The sequence below is a fragment of the Helicoverpa armigera genome, chromosome 9 (genome assembly GCF_030705265.1).
Source record: "Helicoverpa armigera isolate CAAS_96S chromosome 9, ASM3070526v1, whole genome shotgun sequence".
Lineage (NCBI taxonomy): Eukaryota > Metazoa > Arthropoda > Insecta > Lepidoptera > Noctuidae > Helicoverpa > Helicoverpa armigera.
Window position 1 is genome coordinate 5525440 of NC_087128.1, and position 12876 is coordinate 5538315.

The following is a 12876-nucleotide window of genomic DNA, read 5'->3' on the forward strand; positions in this document are numbered from 1 at the left end:
TTGATCAGCTTATTTATAATGCCTATTGCCTATGCAAAAGTATGTAGGTATATCGAATAAAAGAAACTCAGTACCTGCATAAATAATAAGCTTGCCTATAAAAGAGTAGATTTAAATGAATTGACAAAAGATTATTATCGCTATAACTGCTTGCATAACTCTTCTTCTCTGTCGATTCGCTCTTGGCAGAGCGGTCGTGGTCACGTTGAGGCGTCCACATTAGAGGCGGACACAGCTTTTTTTACGATCTCCCGCCATCTCTCTCTGTTAGCAGACTCTCTGGTACAGTCTGACACGCAGCTACCCACTGCGGATTTCACCTGATCGGTCCAGCGCATAGGTGATCGGCCGCGCGATCTGGTGCCCTCCACTTTTCCCTGTACAACTAGCCGCTCTATAGAGTTGTTATCGCGTCTAGAGACATGGCCAAAGTATTGTAGTATGCGCGTCTGTACTATGGTCGATAGGCGCCTTGTGACGCCGAGCTCCTGAAGTATGGACACATTGGTGCGGAACTCTGTCCACGATATGCCGAGCATCTTCCTCCAGCACCACATCTCCAGAGCATCTATCTTCCCCTTTTCCAACTCACGCACTGTCCACGTCTCTGCCGCGTAAAGGAAGATGGGGAATACGAGCGTTCTCATGAGCCTGATTTTGGTGGCTTTGGTTATGTTCCGATTCCTCCACACCTTCTTCAACTTCTCGGCCGCGTTTCTGGTTAGGGCCATACGACGCTTCACTTCATCAATACAACCACCAAACAAGCACATACAAGCTTGCATAAAGATGCTACAATACTATTACAATATCACTGTAAGTGTACGGGTACCGCATCAAAGATAGTGTGTGAAATAAAACTTAAGTTTGTGACCACAAATTATAAGATTTAAATCCCCACCCCACCTCCTGTGAAATTATTTTTGCTACAGCAATAATGAATTTTTGATACATCGACTTTGATGTTTATATTAATGTTATTGATAAAACTGGCTATTGCTTGGTAAGGGGAAATAAATAGATATTTTGATAATTATGATTGTTTTATTTAACTCCTTAGACTGGCACTTAGAGGAAACTGGCTCTCTTAGTTAAATAGCATTTTCGCCACAGCATACTTAGCAAATTGCCGCTTTAGAGGAATTTGAGCAAAGAACTGCAATAACGATGGTTCTACCTGCACAGTGGAACATTCTTGAAACAGGCGATAAACCACTCAGAAATCTAGAGACATATCTGAAACAATCAAAATGAACTTACAGATGAATAAAGAAATATGAAATGTAAACAGAAATTCTTAAATAAGAAGTGTTTCTGAACAAGTACAATGTATTAACCAATGCATTATCGAGACTACCACAATACAGCAAGATGGACTGCTAGCAGTGGTGCATGGTGACAACTACTTAAAAAAAGTGTATACTTACTACCATCTTGCTTTCTCCTAATTGCCTCTGCTTTCTCCAAAGAAAATACAACTTCTTGGAAGTTTTTCACAGCTGCCTTCATATTTGTTTCATGTAAAGCATTGTCTGGGGCGCTGTCATCTAACAAACTGTATATTGAAGGTATTTCATCAAGTTTCATGTTCTTTGCATTGCTTGGTTTGAAGACTACAGATACTTTGCCAGTTTTTGGATGGATACTGAATGGTGATTTCAGCAAGTGGTTGAAACCTTTAGTTACATTGACGTCTAATCTGGGGTAGCAGTACTGTATTTTAATTTCTTCTACTAAGTACCTTATTTTTCTGCTGTTTCCTGCCTGAAAAATATTGGATAATTATTATTACAACAGATATTAATTTTTTGTTTGTTATATTTATCAAACAGTAATTGTTATTTAAATAAACTTACTTCTCTACAGTAATTTTCATAAATGCTTATGAATTTTTTCCATCTCTCAGAAGATGAGTCTGGCATGCTCTCTAAGGCTTTTTGTACTTGTGATCTTAGTGTTTCATCTGGTATCATTTTCAACATCTTCTCTAGGCGATCTGAAGTGCTGAAAAATTCTTGTTCCTCCAGCAGTTTATCAAAGTATTTGTCAATGATACTCAATGCTCTCCTGGAATGTGAAAAAATGCTATGTATATTAATTATTTTTCTTCATGGTTTCTGTTACCTGCCAATGCTGGATATGAAATCCACACTTTCCTTCTTTACTAATATTCATCCTCCAAGCCTTTTTCCCAAACTATGTTGGGGTCGGCTTCCAGTGTAACCGGATTCAGCTGAGTACCAGTGCTTTACAAGAAGCGACTGCCTATCTGACCTCCTCAACCCAGTTACCCGGGCAACCCGATACCCTTTGATTAGACTGGTGTCAGACTTACTGGCTTCTGACTACCCGTAACGACTGCCAAGGATGTTCAATGACAGCCGGGACCTACAGTTTAACGTGCCATCCGAAACACAGTCATTGGTGTCTAAGATATACCTAGAAAGTACATACAAACTTGGAAAAGTTGCATTGGTACTTGCCTGACCTGGAATTGAACCCGCACCCTCATACTCGAGAGGTTGGTTCTTTGCCCACTAGGCCACCACGACTTCCTTACTAATATTATAAATGTAAAAACTATCTGTTTGTTACACAATTGGGCTTTACCAGCTGAACCGATTGTGGCGAAATTTTAAATCGTAATTCATAAATGTATTGAAATGATAAATTGAATACTGCTGGTAGATTTAGGACTCTGGCAATAGGATAGCATACTTTCTATTTCCACTTAATGGGTGTTGTTCCTCCAGCTTGTGGGTTATATTGGCAATTAGTCCTATTACTGTATTAAAAAACCGTTTAAAAAGTATTTTACCTTATACTTGTATGTAGATTATCACCACCCAAATGGACTTTTTTGTTTTGATTGTCACCACCCATGATAAGACACAAGTAATCAGCCACCGCTCCTCGGCCCGGACTGTCCAGTGTCCTCGCTTCATAATCTGACACCCAGCAATGAATACCTCTTCTACCAGAGAACACCCATAATATGCTTTGGAAACCAAAATCCTCTGAAATACCAAAATAATATTCCATTAATATTATTAATCAGATGTAAATAAATAACTTAAATGAAAGCTCCTTGACAGCAAATAAAATGCTTCATTATATTATGCTAGAGAAAATTACCTTTTAAAGTTTTATCAATGCTCTCACAGGCAATGACCATAAATGTCCAACATTTTGCACAAACTTTAGCTTCCTGACAGCATGTTCTCACTTCATCATAGTCTGTAAGATCTATATCAAATACCAGTTCTCTGGATAACACAACTGCGTCATGACGACCTACCGAAGGTCTGTGAATTATTAAACAAAAGTTAAACAACGAAAACATATTTTAGAACTAAAAATAAACACAAAACATTTCTTACTTAGTATTATAAACAGCTCCAATATCCAACTTGTGTGGACACTTCTTCTGCAGAAGAGTTTGTAACTCTTTCTGATCACTAAACGATAGGTAACGCAGGTATACATCATCAGCTAACGTAAAAGATAGTTCCCTGTTCGAGAGAGGCTGCGGTGAACTGCCGCATGTTAGCCATCGGCAAAATATGTTTTGTGGAAAAAGTCTGGTGTAGTATATAGGCAACATCTCTGGCAACATATTCTCATCATAGTGTCCTGCCTAGAAAATAGAAAAGAAGAAAATTAAAACACCCAAACCACTCATGTAAACACGTAATCCTACAGGATCAAAATTATTCACCATTTTTAAGGCTATATGCAACTGTCTATGTACAGATAATTCAAAACACTATTTGGATAAAGAATGTTCGGCTTTTTAGCAAAATATTATTTAAACTTGCTCATTAAAAAAGATTTAAAAAGATTCTAATAAACTTTCGGCTTTCATCAATATACGTCATTGTCAAATTTTGGCGCGAATAGAATCGACAAAACGAAATGTGTCATTCATGTCAATGGCAGAGTTCGAGTTGCCAAGCAAAATTTATAATCGATTTGTCTGACATTTTAATCCATTTTGACCGAAACATCCGACCTCTTTAAATTAATTTTAAGTTTGAGTATTACAGTTTTTGTCACTACAAAGTTGCGGGTAGTCAGTAGAGATAACTTACCACGCACTAAGATATAATGTCATTTGTTGAAGCGACCTCCTACTGAATAAATGTGTGAGAGTCGGGACTCATAAAATCGTATCAGGAATTTTGTAACGGTGCTTGAATACTTTCTTCTAGGATTATAAAGTCATTTCATTTCGCGATAATATTAAACCAATAAAAACAGTAAAAATTTAATCTGTAATAATGGAAATCAACATAAAAAATGCCTTCAAAGAAGCTGTGAAATTTTCCCTCAGTGAGTATTTTGCATTTATGGTGAGCGCACATCCATCGCACCGTGTCGAAAAAAATGAATTTTTGAAATATCACACAATCGATATATTGGCACATTATTTTGCATCTCCCACAATTAAAAAGCGTAAAAGAAAAATAAAAGTTTTTTTCGGTGCGTTCAGCTCTGAATGGAAAAGATACTGCTTTGCTTCTTTTTAAACGAGTATCGCACAGAAGATAAGAAAATATTTTGATACCTACTATTTGATTATAAGAAATAGTATAGAACATAATGTTATTTTACAAATAACTATGGTTATACATAGCTCTTACATATTTTTTATTCTGAGTAGTTCTGTAAGGCGTTCCCTAGACGATCAATATAATTGCGCAATATAACGATAAAACATTGTGCAACAAAATTATATCACAATTTATGTTTTCATGATTTGGTGTGATAATAATATTATATTCCTTTTTTTATTAATTCCAGGTCCATGTATCGAAAAATATCGAATGCTAACCGAAAAGAATCAGGAATTATTCCTACAAACGATGAAGTTTTTCTTGGAGAGACCATTATTCACAACTATTTTATTTTCTGCTTTTTTCATTGTATTTATTATAGCTGTATCAGTATCATTCATTATACTTCTAGGAGTACTCGTAATTGCTATTGTAATATTGCTTTTTGAAGGTAACATTGATAATGAGCTTTTAGTTAAACACACTTTTGATAGCTTAATTTTTATAAGTGATAGTGAACACTTCATTTTTGTTTCAGGTTTTGTTTTCATCGTAGTTTTAGCAGTTCTTAGTATGATTGTGGCATCAGTCACCCTTTTCATTATGATAATATTTGGGATTAAGTACACAATGACAATAATACATAATTTAGACGAAGATTGACATTAATTTGATTGAAAGTCAGTTTCCCTTCAGAATGTAAAGTTTATACGGTACAAAAATAAAATGAAAGTTATAAGGATTATGATATCAGATGAAAATCTTACAAATTAAACATAGTACTGATGAGAACCCAGTTTAATCATGATTTTTTTGAAATAAGTTATTTTTAAATATTTTTTGCATAGATTTGTTATCATTATTATTGTTTTTTTTCATTAACATTAAATTACATTCTGAAATCAGATACGATTATAATATTTAATATGTACAAAAAAGTTTAAAATTATTTCAATTTTTATTATTTAGTGTAGGATATACCTTTTTCCTCAAAAATTTTTTTTAATATGACATTTACAAATTTTTTTTCGCCACCTTTAATCAACTAGTTTTTATATAAAAAATATAGTTTTTTTTAAATATTTATTTTATTTGTAAATATATTTGCCTAAATTGAAAAATATAGTTAAAATATCAATCTGGGGCATGGGAGTGCCCCCGCCAAGACAAGCTAAGCACAAGGACACTGTAATGGCTGATTTACATTGAGTCAGTAACTGACGTCAGTCCACTGACAAGTCAGTGCTGACCCGGCACTGCCATCGTGTAAATTGATTTGAAGTCAGTACAGTACTACTGACGAGACACTGACACTACACTGACTTCGTGTAAATAGCACGCGTCAGTTTTCGGCGCCTACACTGACGTCAGTTACTGACTCAATGTAAATCAGCCTTTAACCTTTTCTCGAAGTGAGTCGTATTTTTTTAAACTGCATACTTTTACAATATCTATGACCAGCAAGTATGACCCCTGAAGTCTGAGGGACTGACAGTTATTGCCCAGAAAGCTCGTTAAGGACACTCACAATTACCTATGTATTTAATTGATCGTCTGAGGGAAACCTAAAAGACTTTGTACATGGTATATTGGACGTGATACCCTGTTCTCGCAAGAGTCCAATAATTTAAAATGCTACGTAGGAACTTAGGATTTCTGCATATTTAAAAATAATATTTTGATTAAACGCACAAAACCAAAGCTGCAAAGTTGTTAACAAGTATATTGTGTGGTTGCCCATTACGCGCGCGGGATGAATTCGAATTTAGCAGACCCAAGGCTTGCAACACTTTCATCTACTGTCGTTTTGTGAATGTGATGAATGAATACGACAATGAAATAAAAAAAACGGAACGAACTGAAAGATAGTGCCGTTCGGGGAACGCGAGGATAGGAATTAAAATTTGTAGTAAAATTATACCAACACAAAGCTTTACAAACAGTTAATTTAGTGAATAATGTTAGTAGTTTAAAGTGGCGCTAGAAATCTACAATTCCGTTCGTTGCTAAACGTGTGTACAGAAGAACTGTTATAAGACTGGACTGATGAATTCTTTGGGGTTTTTGGCTGCAAGGTCACTGTTGCAGCAATGATGTAAATTATGACAGTAAGTTTTAACTGGTTTTTGTTAGCAGTAGCTTTGAAAGATCATTTCATGCCGAAAAATTACGTCACTTCATCTACAGGTTTCAAAATGCAAGGGGATTTGCAGTGTATCGTTTTGTTCTAACGATATGTAGTCTCCAGATTGCATTTATCAATGATATTTCGCACTTTAATTCAAGATTTGTTGCAATATTTAATGTGCTTATAGAAGATTATTGTACTTTGCTATCTGCTCCTTGTGTAAGTACTTCAGTGGAACTGTTACTCATGATTCCAACTATAAAACGCTGAAGTATGACGGCTCTACCATTCACACATTACAGTAATTTTCCTTTTATCTGTGTTTAATGTCAAGGAAAAAAATAAGATTGTGTTATCAATAAAGTTAGGTCACAGACACTTCCTTTATAAAATGAATTATTACAGGCCAATTACAAATCACACAATTCCAGTTATCCCCATTACATACCAACCAGTTTTAGTCACGTTTTTGTTGAAAATGTAAGCAATTTTGTCATGACTTCTGAAATTGTAATTTGTTCACTTAAATAGTTGAAGTCATTTTGGATCTTAACGCAAAGGTATAAAGTTAGTAATGGATTGTATCTGTTTGGCCCTAATAGTTTAACTCTTGTTGAGCCCATGAAATAAACAAAGCAATTGTAGCTATTTCCTATTCTAACATGCAGTATTACAATCCAGTAAGATAAAGTACATCCAGTTTCAGGCTAAAATATATTTTTCATGGATATTTTAGTCAGATTTTACTGATACTTAATTGGAATTATGACATGGAGTACTGTGCTCTACCTATTTTTTCTTTACATACTTCACTGTACAATCTATAATTTAATATTGTACTTTTAATTAATTCTGACTTTGTATTTCAATCATAGACCAATCTAAAAGAACATTCCAACATTCTTCGTGCCATGCCATTTCAAAATTGGTCCACAAAATCAAATATATATTATCAATGAGAATAAACTATAGTATACTATACTATGAGATAAATACAGGTCTGCGGGTGGGAATGATATTTGTGTACAACATTTTAACAATGGTGTTTAAATATTACTGCTTAACAACTGTGTCTTTGTGTCAACATTTTTTCATAACATGCACCAATAAATGTGTGTAACCAGTTTTAAAAATCTTAATTTAAATATCCTTATTTTTCTTTCAGAACAATAATTTCCTACATGCCTGCTGCGGTCATCTGAATTGATTCTGTGAGTAATCATTATGATACAAATGTAGTTTCTTTTACAATTCAAAAGTTATAAAATAATAATAGTATTGAGTCCACCCTAAGAAAACTAATCCCCCTAGGAGAATCATTAATAAAACAAAATATAGCTAATGAGGTCAGCCACTCTACCTATTTATTATTTTTAATTGTGAATTGACTTATTGATTGAATTTATCTTTATTTGTATTTTATTTCCATTAATAATTAATTATTTAGGAATTAAATTAATTTATACATAATATGCATAAAATTTATCTTTTAGTTCAGTTGATAACAAGAAATAATCCCACTTGATACTTGATTAGAAGTAGATTTGAATTCTTAAGCAACAAGAAAGGAAGCTTGATGCCTTTTTATTGTAGTTCTGGGTTTACACCAAATGCCTCAAAAGAAAGCATATTGTTTACATGCAGATAAAGATAGCCTTAACAAAATAAATGCTATTATGTCATGCTTTAGTTGCTTATCTTTATCAATAAGTCTGAAGTCTATTCAACTAAGGACTACTAGCTATAAGATAGTCTTGCAGTCTGCATGGAACTTATCTAAACAAAAGTTATCAGTAGTGTAATCAAAATTAATATTATTTAATTTTCTAAATGTGGTGGGTTTCAGGTAAGAGTCCATACAGGTTACTTTACAGCTGTACCCAGTCATAGATAACAGATAGTTTTATATAATTTAGAATTGTATTATTTAAAGGCACTATTTCACCGTTTTACATCATAAAACTGCAGTTTTTTTTAAGCAACAGTTCAATTTGAAAACTGATTGCAAAAATTATAATAAACAGTTGTTTTAAGAAAATGGATGTTTATGTTCTCTGTGTTCTTGGGTCTAAGCAGTAGTTTATAACAGTGATATGTATTTGTAGGGCAGTTCGTCAAGCTGGCGGCCCTTCAGGATGCGGCTCGTGCGCCCTCGCTAGCACCGCGCGCCGTTCGCCACGTCGCCACAATCACAGGTAATATTTACTTAATTATTGTTGCTTAAATACAGGTCAAAGCATAGATAGAATAAGTCATATATAAGTCTGTGATCGGCGAGTCATCACAGCATCCATTTATCTTATCGGCCATTTCAGGCGGCAAATAAATAGCCGCGGGAACACGACCAAAGATCAAATGAAATAAAATCTTAATTAAGTACAATTAACATAAATCAGCAATTTAAATTTTGCTGAATTCAAACAAAGATTTAAGGATGTAAGTAATAAAATTGTATTGTTTAGCAAAACTTCATGTCTAAAAATATGACTGTACTTAAGTGTTCAGAATTGGTGTGAGTAATCGGTTAATTGAATGGTTAAACATGAAATGAGAACGTGTGTTGTTTTGAGGAGGTTTCTGTTCCTTTTTCCTATTGGGGTTTTAAGTTAAGATTATGAATGGGGTAAAATTATAGTGAAGGCGTGTGATTGGCTGGGTGCCAGATGGTGGCTATTCTGGGCGGGCGGGCGGCGCGCGCGCGTCCAGTCGATCGCCGCGTTTCTACCTCCTAACTGTTCGCGAGGAACTCTCTCATAAGAAGCACATCATAGGATTCTCTAGCCGTTTGTTCGCTATTTGTTTTGAATTCCGTTACAAGTTTCTATTGAATCGTATCGAAGAAAAATAAAATAACACGTGCCTTAAAGTCATCATTTCTCTGTGAATGCACCTTATTATTCGTATTCATTGATTGATTTTATTGATAGACGTTTAATGGTTCTCATATTAAAAAAATAAATGAGACGCGGTTTTAATTCAAACAACTTCAGATAAGAAGAGATAGACATTTGTCTTAACAGACCATAACCAGATTTGTGATTGGCTGTTAATTGTAGAATTAATTAAGATTCATTATGACCTCACAAACTCGTATTGTTCAGTTTTTGTAACAACCAGTTGTGCCGATGATGTAATTATAGTGTTTTTATTTATCCACCTCCAAGGTCTACCGATGACAACCTGAAAGCCCGACCTAATACAAGAATGAAAGGTATTACAAACTTGAAGTTTGTCTTGAATGGCATGCTTTTAAATGTGAACTTTTGCCATAATCAATCATTAACAAGTATTTTTTTTTACACAGCAAGTTCAAAGGCACATAACTTCATGGAATTTAGATACATTCCATAACACTAACAATCCTGATTTGTTCACTATTCATTTTAATATTTTCTAGTTCTTTGAAACTATGTCAGTTTATAGAATTTCAGTGGTCCAATTTTTCAGTTGTCGAATAAGGTTTCTGTAATGGCTTCAAACCAATTAATCGCGTGATTTGGCTTTCATTTTATCTGATAACAGAAGTCTAAAAATCGAAAGTGAAACGAAAGTGAATTTGCAGCATCAAAGAATACGAACCAATTAATCTCTTGTATTGAGTCTTCACATTGTAGCGGTGCTATGAACTGTCAGACTTATGTAATCAATTCTCTATAGAGTTCATCTGGAGTGAGAATTAAATCACAAGGGATTTTTAAACCTAGCTGTTTCGTAGCCAGCCTTTCCATTCAGTTTTGAAGAACAAATGTATCCAGTTGGAAAACTATGAAAGTTATATAGGACCACTATTATGTAATCTTTCACATAACTTTATTTCTCGTTTCAATGTATGGGGTGATTATGATTATGCTATAACAGCAGGCCCTTATTCACACTGTAAGTGGCAAGGTCACAAAATTGCGTCACCTAGTTAGCGGGGCAACCCGTAGCGGAGGTGACCCCGCTATGGTAGCGATGCCAACATATTGACGACATCCTTATTTTTATTGGTTATTCGAATGAGTACGTCGACCGTACCGCCTCCGCCGGTGAACTGTGCGTGTGGCCTCGCAATGCGTCTATTTACAGGGCCTTCCATGTCAATTGTAACTAAATGTTTTATCCCCCTATCGGTCAAAAATAGAAAGCCCCCTAGAATTTCTCCGTACTAGAGAAATTAGGACGAGTTCGCACATCAGAACTGCAAGCAGGTCAAAGTAATGCGGCAAAGATAAACGTGTAACATTGTGTATCTGCTATCTATATCCAAGAAGCATTTTATTTTTGATAAATTCTTCAAACAATTTTGCAGACATTACGTAGATGTGGCAAACTATGTTTATTATAACCTCGTTATCCATAATTTGGTGTAAATTGAATCTATCTATATTGCCATTTTGGTCTGTGCCATCTGCTCAGTCATGATGTCGACACAATTGTTAAAGATCGAGGGTCGTGACGTGAGTGAGATGTGTATTGTTAAACAAGCCGGTGCGAACGTTGATGCAATGATAAATTTGCATGTGATCGGTGCGACATTAGTGTAGTGCGGCGAACCGGTGCCTCAGCAAACAATTTCTAGTCAGCCACCTAGCTTGTACTGTAGACTATGCAGTTACCTTATGGCGCGAGACTTAATAACGGCCAACAAAACAAAGAGATTGTTATAATTTAATAGGAAAATCTTTGTTATAGTTCTAATCGTTGATAAGTCACGTTCGCTGTTTTAATTTTTCTTCAATCATTGTTACTAGTTGTCGGCGATCGGTTCAGCGTTGCTCGTTATCGGATTTATGACGTTGATCGGAGTTATCTCCTATCTGTAGGTAATTACATGGTTGATTGTTTGGGAGCCCGCCACACAGTGCACGTCCGCAGATGTATTGGTGAAAGTGATCTTTCTTGTAGATATACCGGACAGGTGTGCAATGTGATGTGAATATTAAATCTGTACTAGTTAGTGCATCGTATGTGACAAGATAATGACTGAAAAGAGACACCGGCCGAGGCCGAAGCGTCGAGATGAGTTGCACGAGAGGCAACAAGATTTGCTGCTCGCTTGGAGTCATGGTGAGATATCACTTTAGCCTAGATAGAAGAGAGTATTGCGTAACACTGCTTAGGTATAACAGGACATCCGTTAGAGCTGTGTGTTCAGGTCTCCCTGAAGCATTTAGTAATTATACTTATACAGAGGCCATTACAACGCGATTGGCTGTAGCTTTTGTAATAATTACTAACAAAAACTAAACACATTAGTACCTACTCCTCTCGACTTTCTACTAGTTAAGTAAGAGCCTGTCGATTGTCGTCTGTTATGAAGCTAATGAGACTGGCGCAGCAGACTGTTCTGATTGTTCTCAAATATCGATTGTGGGTGGTAGCGCAGGCGTTTTACACCGTACTTACTTACACAGAAACGTCGCTTGTACGGTATACCCGTACCGTTATTTTAATGCTGCAAGTTCTTTTAACCATAATTTAATATAACAAACGAAGCGTCATATTCTTGACGTGAGCAATACCTATTTGGGATATTCCATGTTACATACGTACACGTAATGAGCGACTGGTTTGGGCAAAATAATTACTAAAGTGTTATTAACGTAACGATTGTGTTTGTTTACAAATTAACTAGCACCTTTATTGTGCGTAACCATTTTTTGGATACTTTCCAACGGATACACTAAAATAAAATTTGTATAGGGATTGAGCACACAATACTTATGGCCAAGTAAATTGTTTGAGTGAAATGGTCCGACACGATTTTGTAGCAAGTGGTTTGTACGTCATTTTGTTTCTGGTATACATATACATATCATTATACCCGGGTAAAAAGGCGTTCGTAAAACGTGCATAATGTATCGATACGATAATGCTTTATCAGTTATCAATAAAGTAGTCGGTCATTTTATTTCAATGCTAAGTATAGAACTTTCCACCAATTGGTGTGTAACATTGAAACGCTTATCTTGTGTTTAAAGGATGTTTCGGGTTGCAAAAATCATAACCAGGATCCATATGTTATGGTGTCCATAATCTTGATTCAATGTTATTGTTTTTTTTTCTTCTAAAAATATGCCGATGAATAAATAAAGATTCAAAAGGCCTCAACAACTCTATCTTTAGAATGAATACTGGCTGTATAAACTTTTTTTACAACATCATTTGTTTCTGATGTTACGTAAATTACAACCTTCAGCTGTTTACTTA

General features: G+C 35.2%; 2 protein-coding genes across 5 annotated transcripts in view; one reads left to right on the plus strand and one right to left on the minus strand.

The window, feature by feature from the left end:
- Positions 1–6: 6 nt before the first annotated feature.
- LOC110375716 (DNA primase small subunit) lies at positions 7–3901 on the minus strand. The gene is made up of 7 exons (XM_064036072.1): positions 3719–3901; positions 3381–3637; positions 3136–3305; positions 2819–3017; positions 1857–2067; positions 1428–1764; positions 7–1236 (listed from the first exon to the last, which is right to left on the minus strand). The coding sequence occupies exons 1-7, from the start codon at positions 3719–3721 to the stop codon at positions 1217–1219; spliced, it is 1197 nt and encodes a 398-aa protein (XP_063892142.1). The 5' UTR covers positions 3722–3901; the 3' UTR covers positions 7–1216.
- A 2464-nt stretch (positions 3902–6365) lies between these two features.
- The window catches only part of Milt (milton), a 33533-nt gene continuing 27022 nt past the window's right edge, over positions 6366–12876 (plus strand). Inside the window, exons 1-4 of one of the 4 annotated variants that reach the window (XM_049839469.2) lie at positions 6366–6664; positions 7850–7895; positions 8790–8879; positions 9849–9895. In XM_049839469.2, coding sequence (XP_049695426.2) covers positions 9889–9895 — 7 coding nt within the window. In that variant the 5' untranslated portion in view covers positions 6366–6664; positions 7850–7895; positions 8790–8879; positions 9849–9888. Of the gene's footprint in view, positions 6665–7849; positions 7896–8462; positions 8531–8789; positions 8880–9848; positions 9896–11574; positions 11734–12876 lie in introns of those variants that run through there. The other 3 variants (XM_049839468.2, XM_049839470.2, XM_021333946.3) reach the window with 3 other exon arrangements.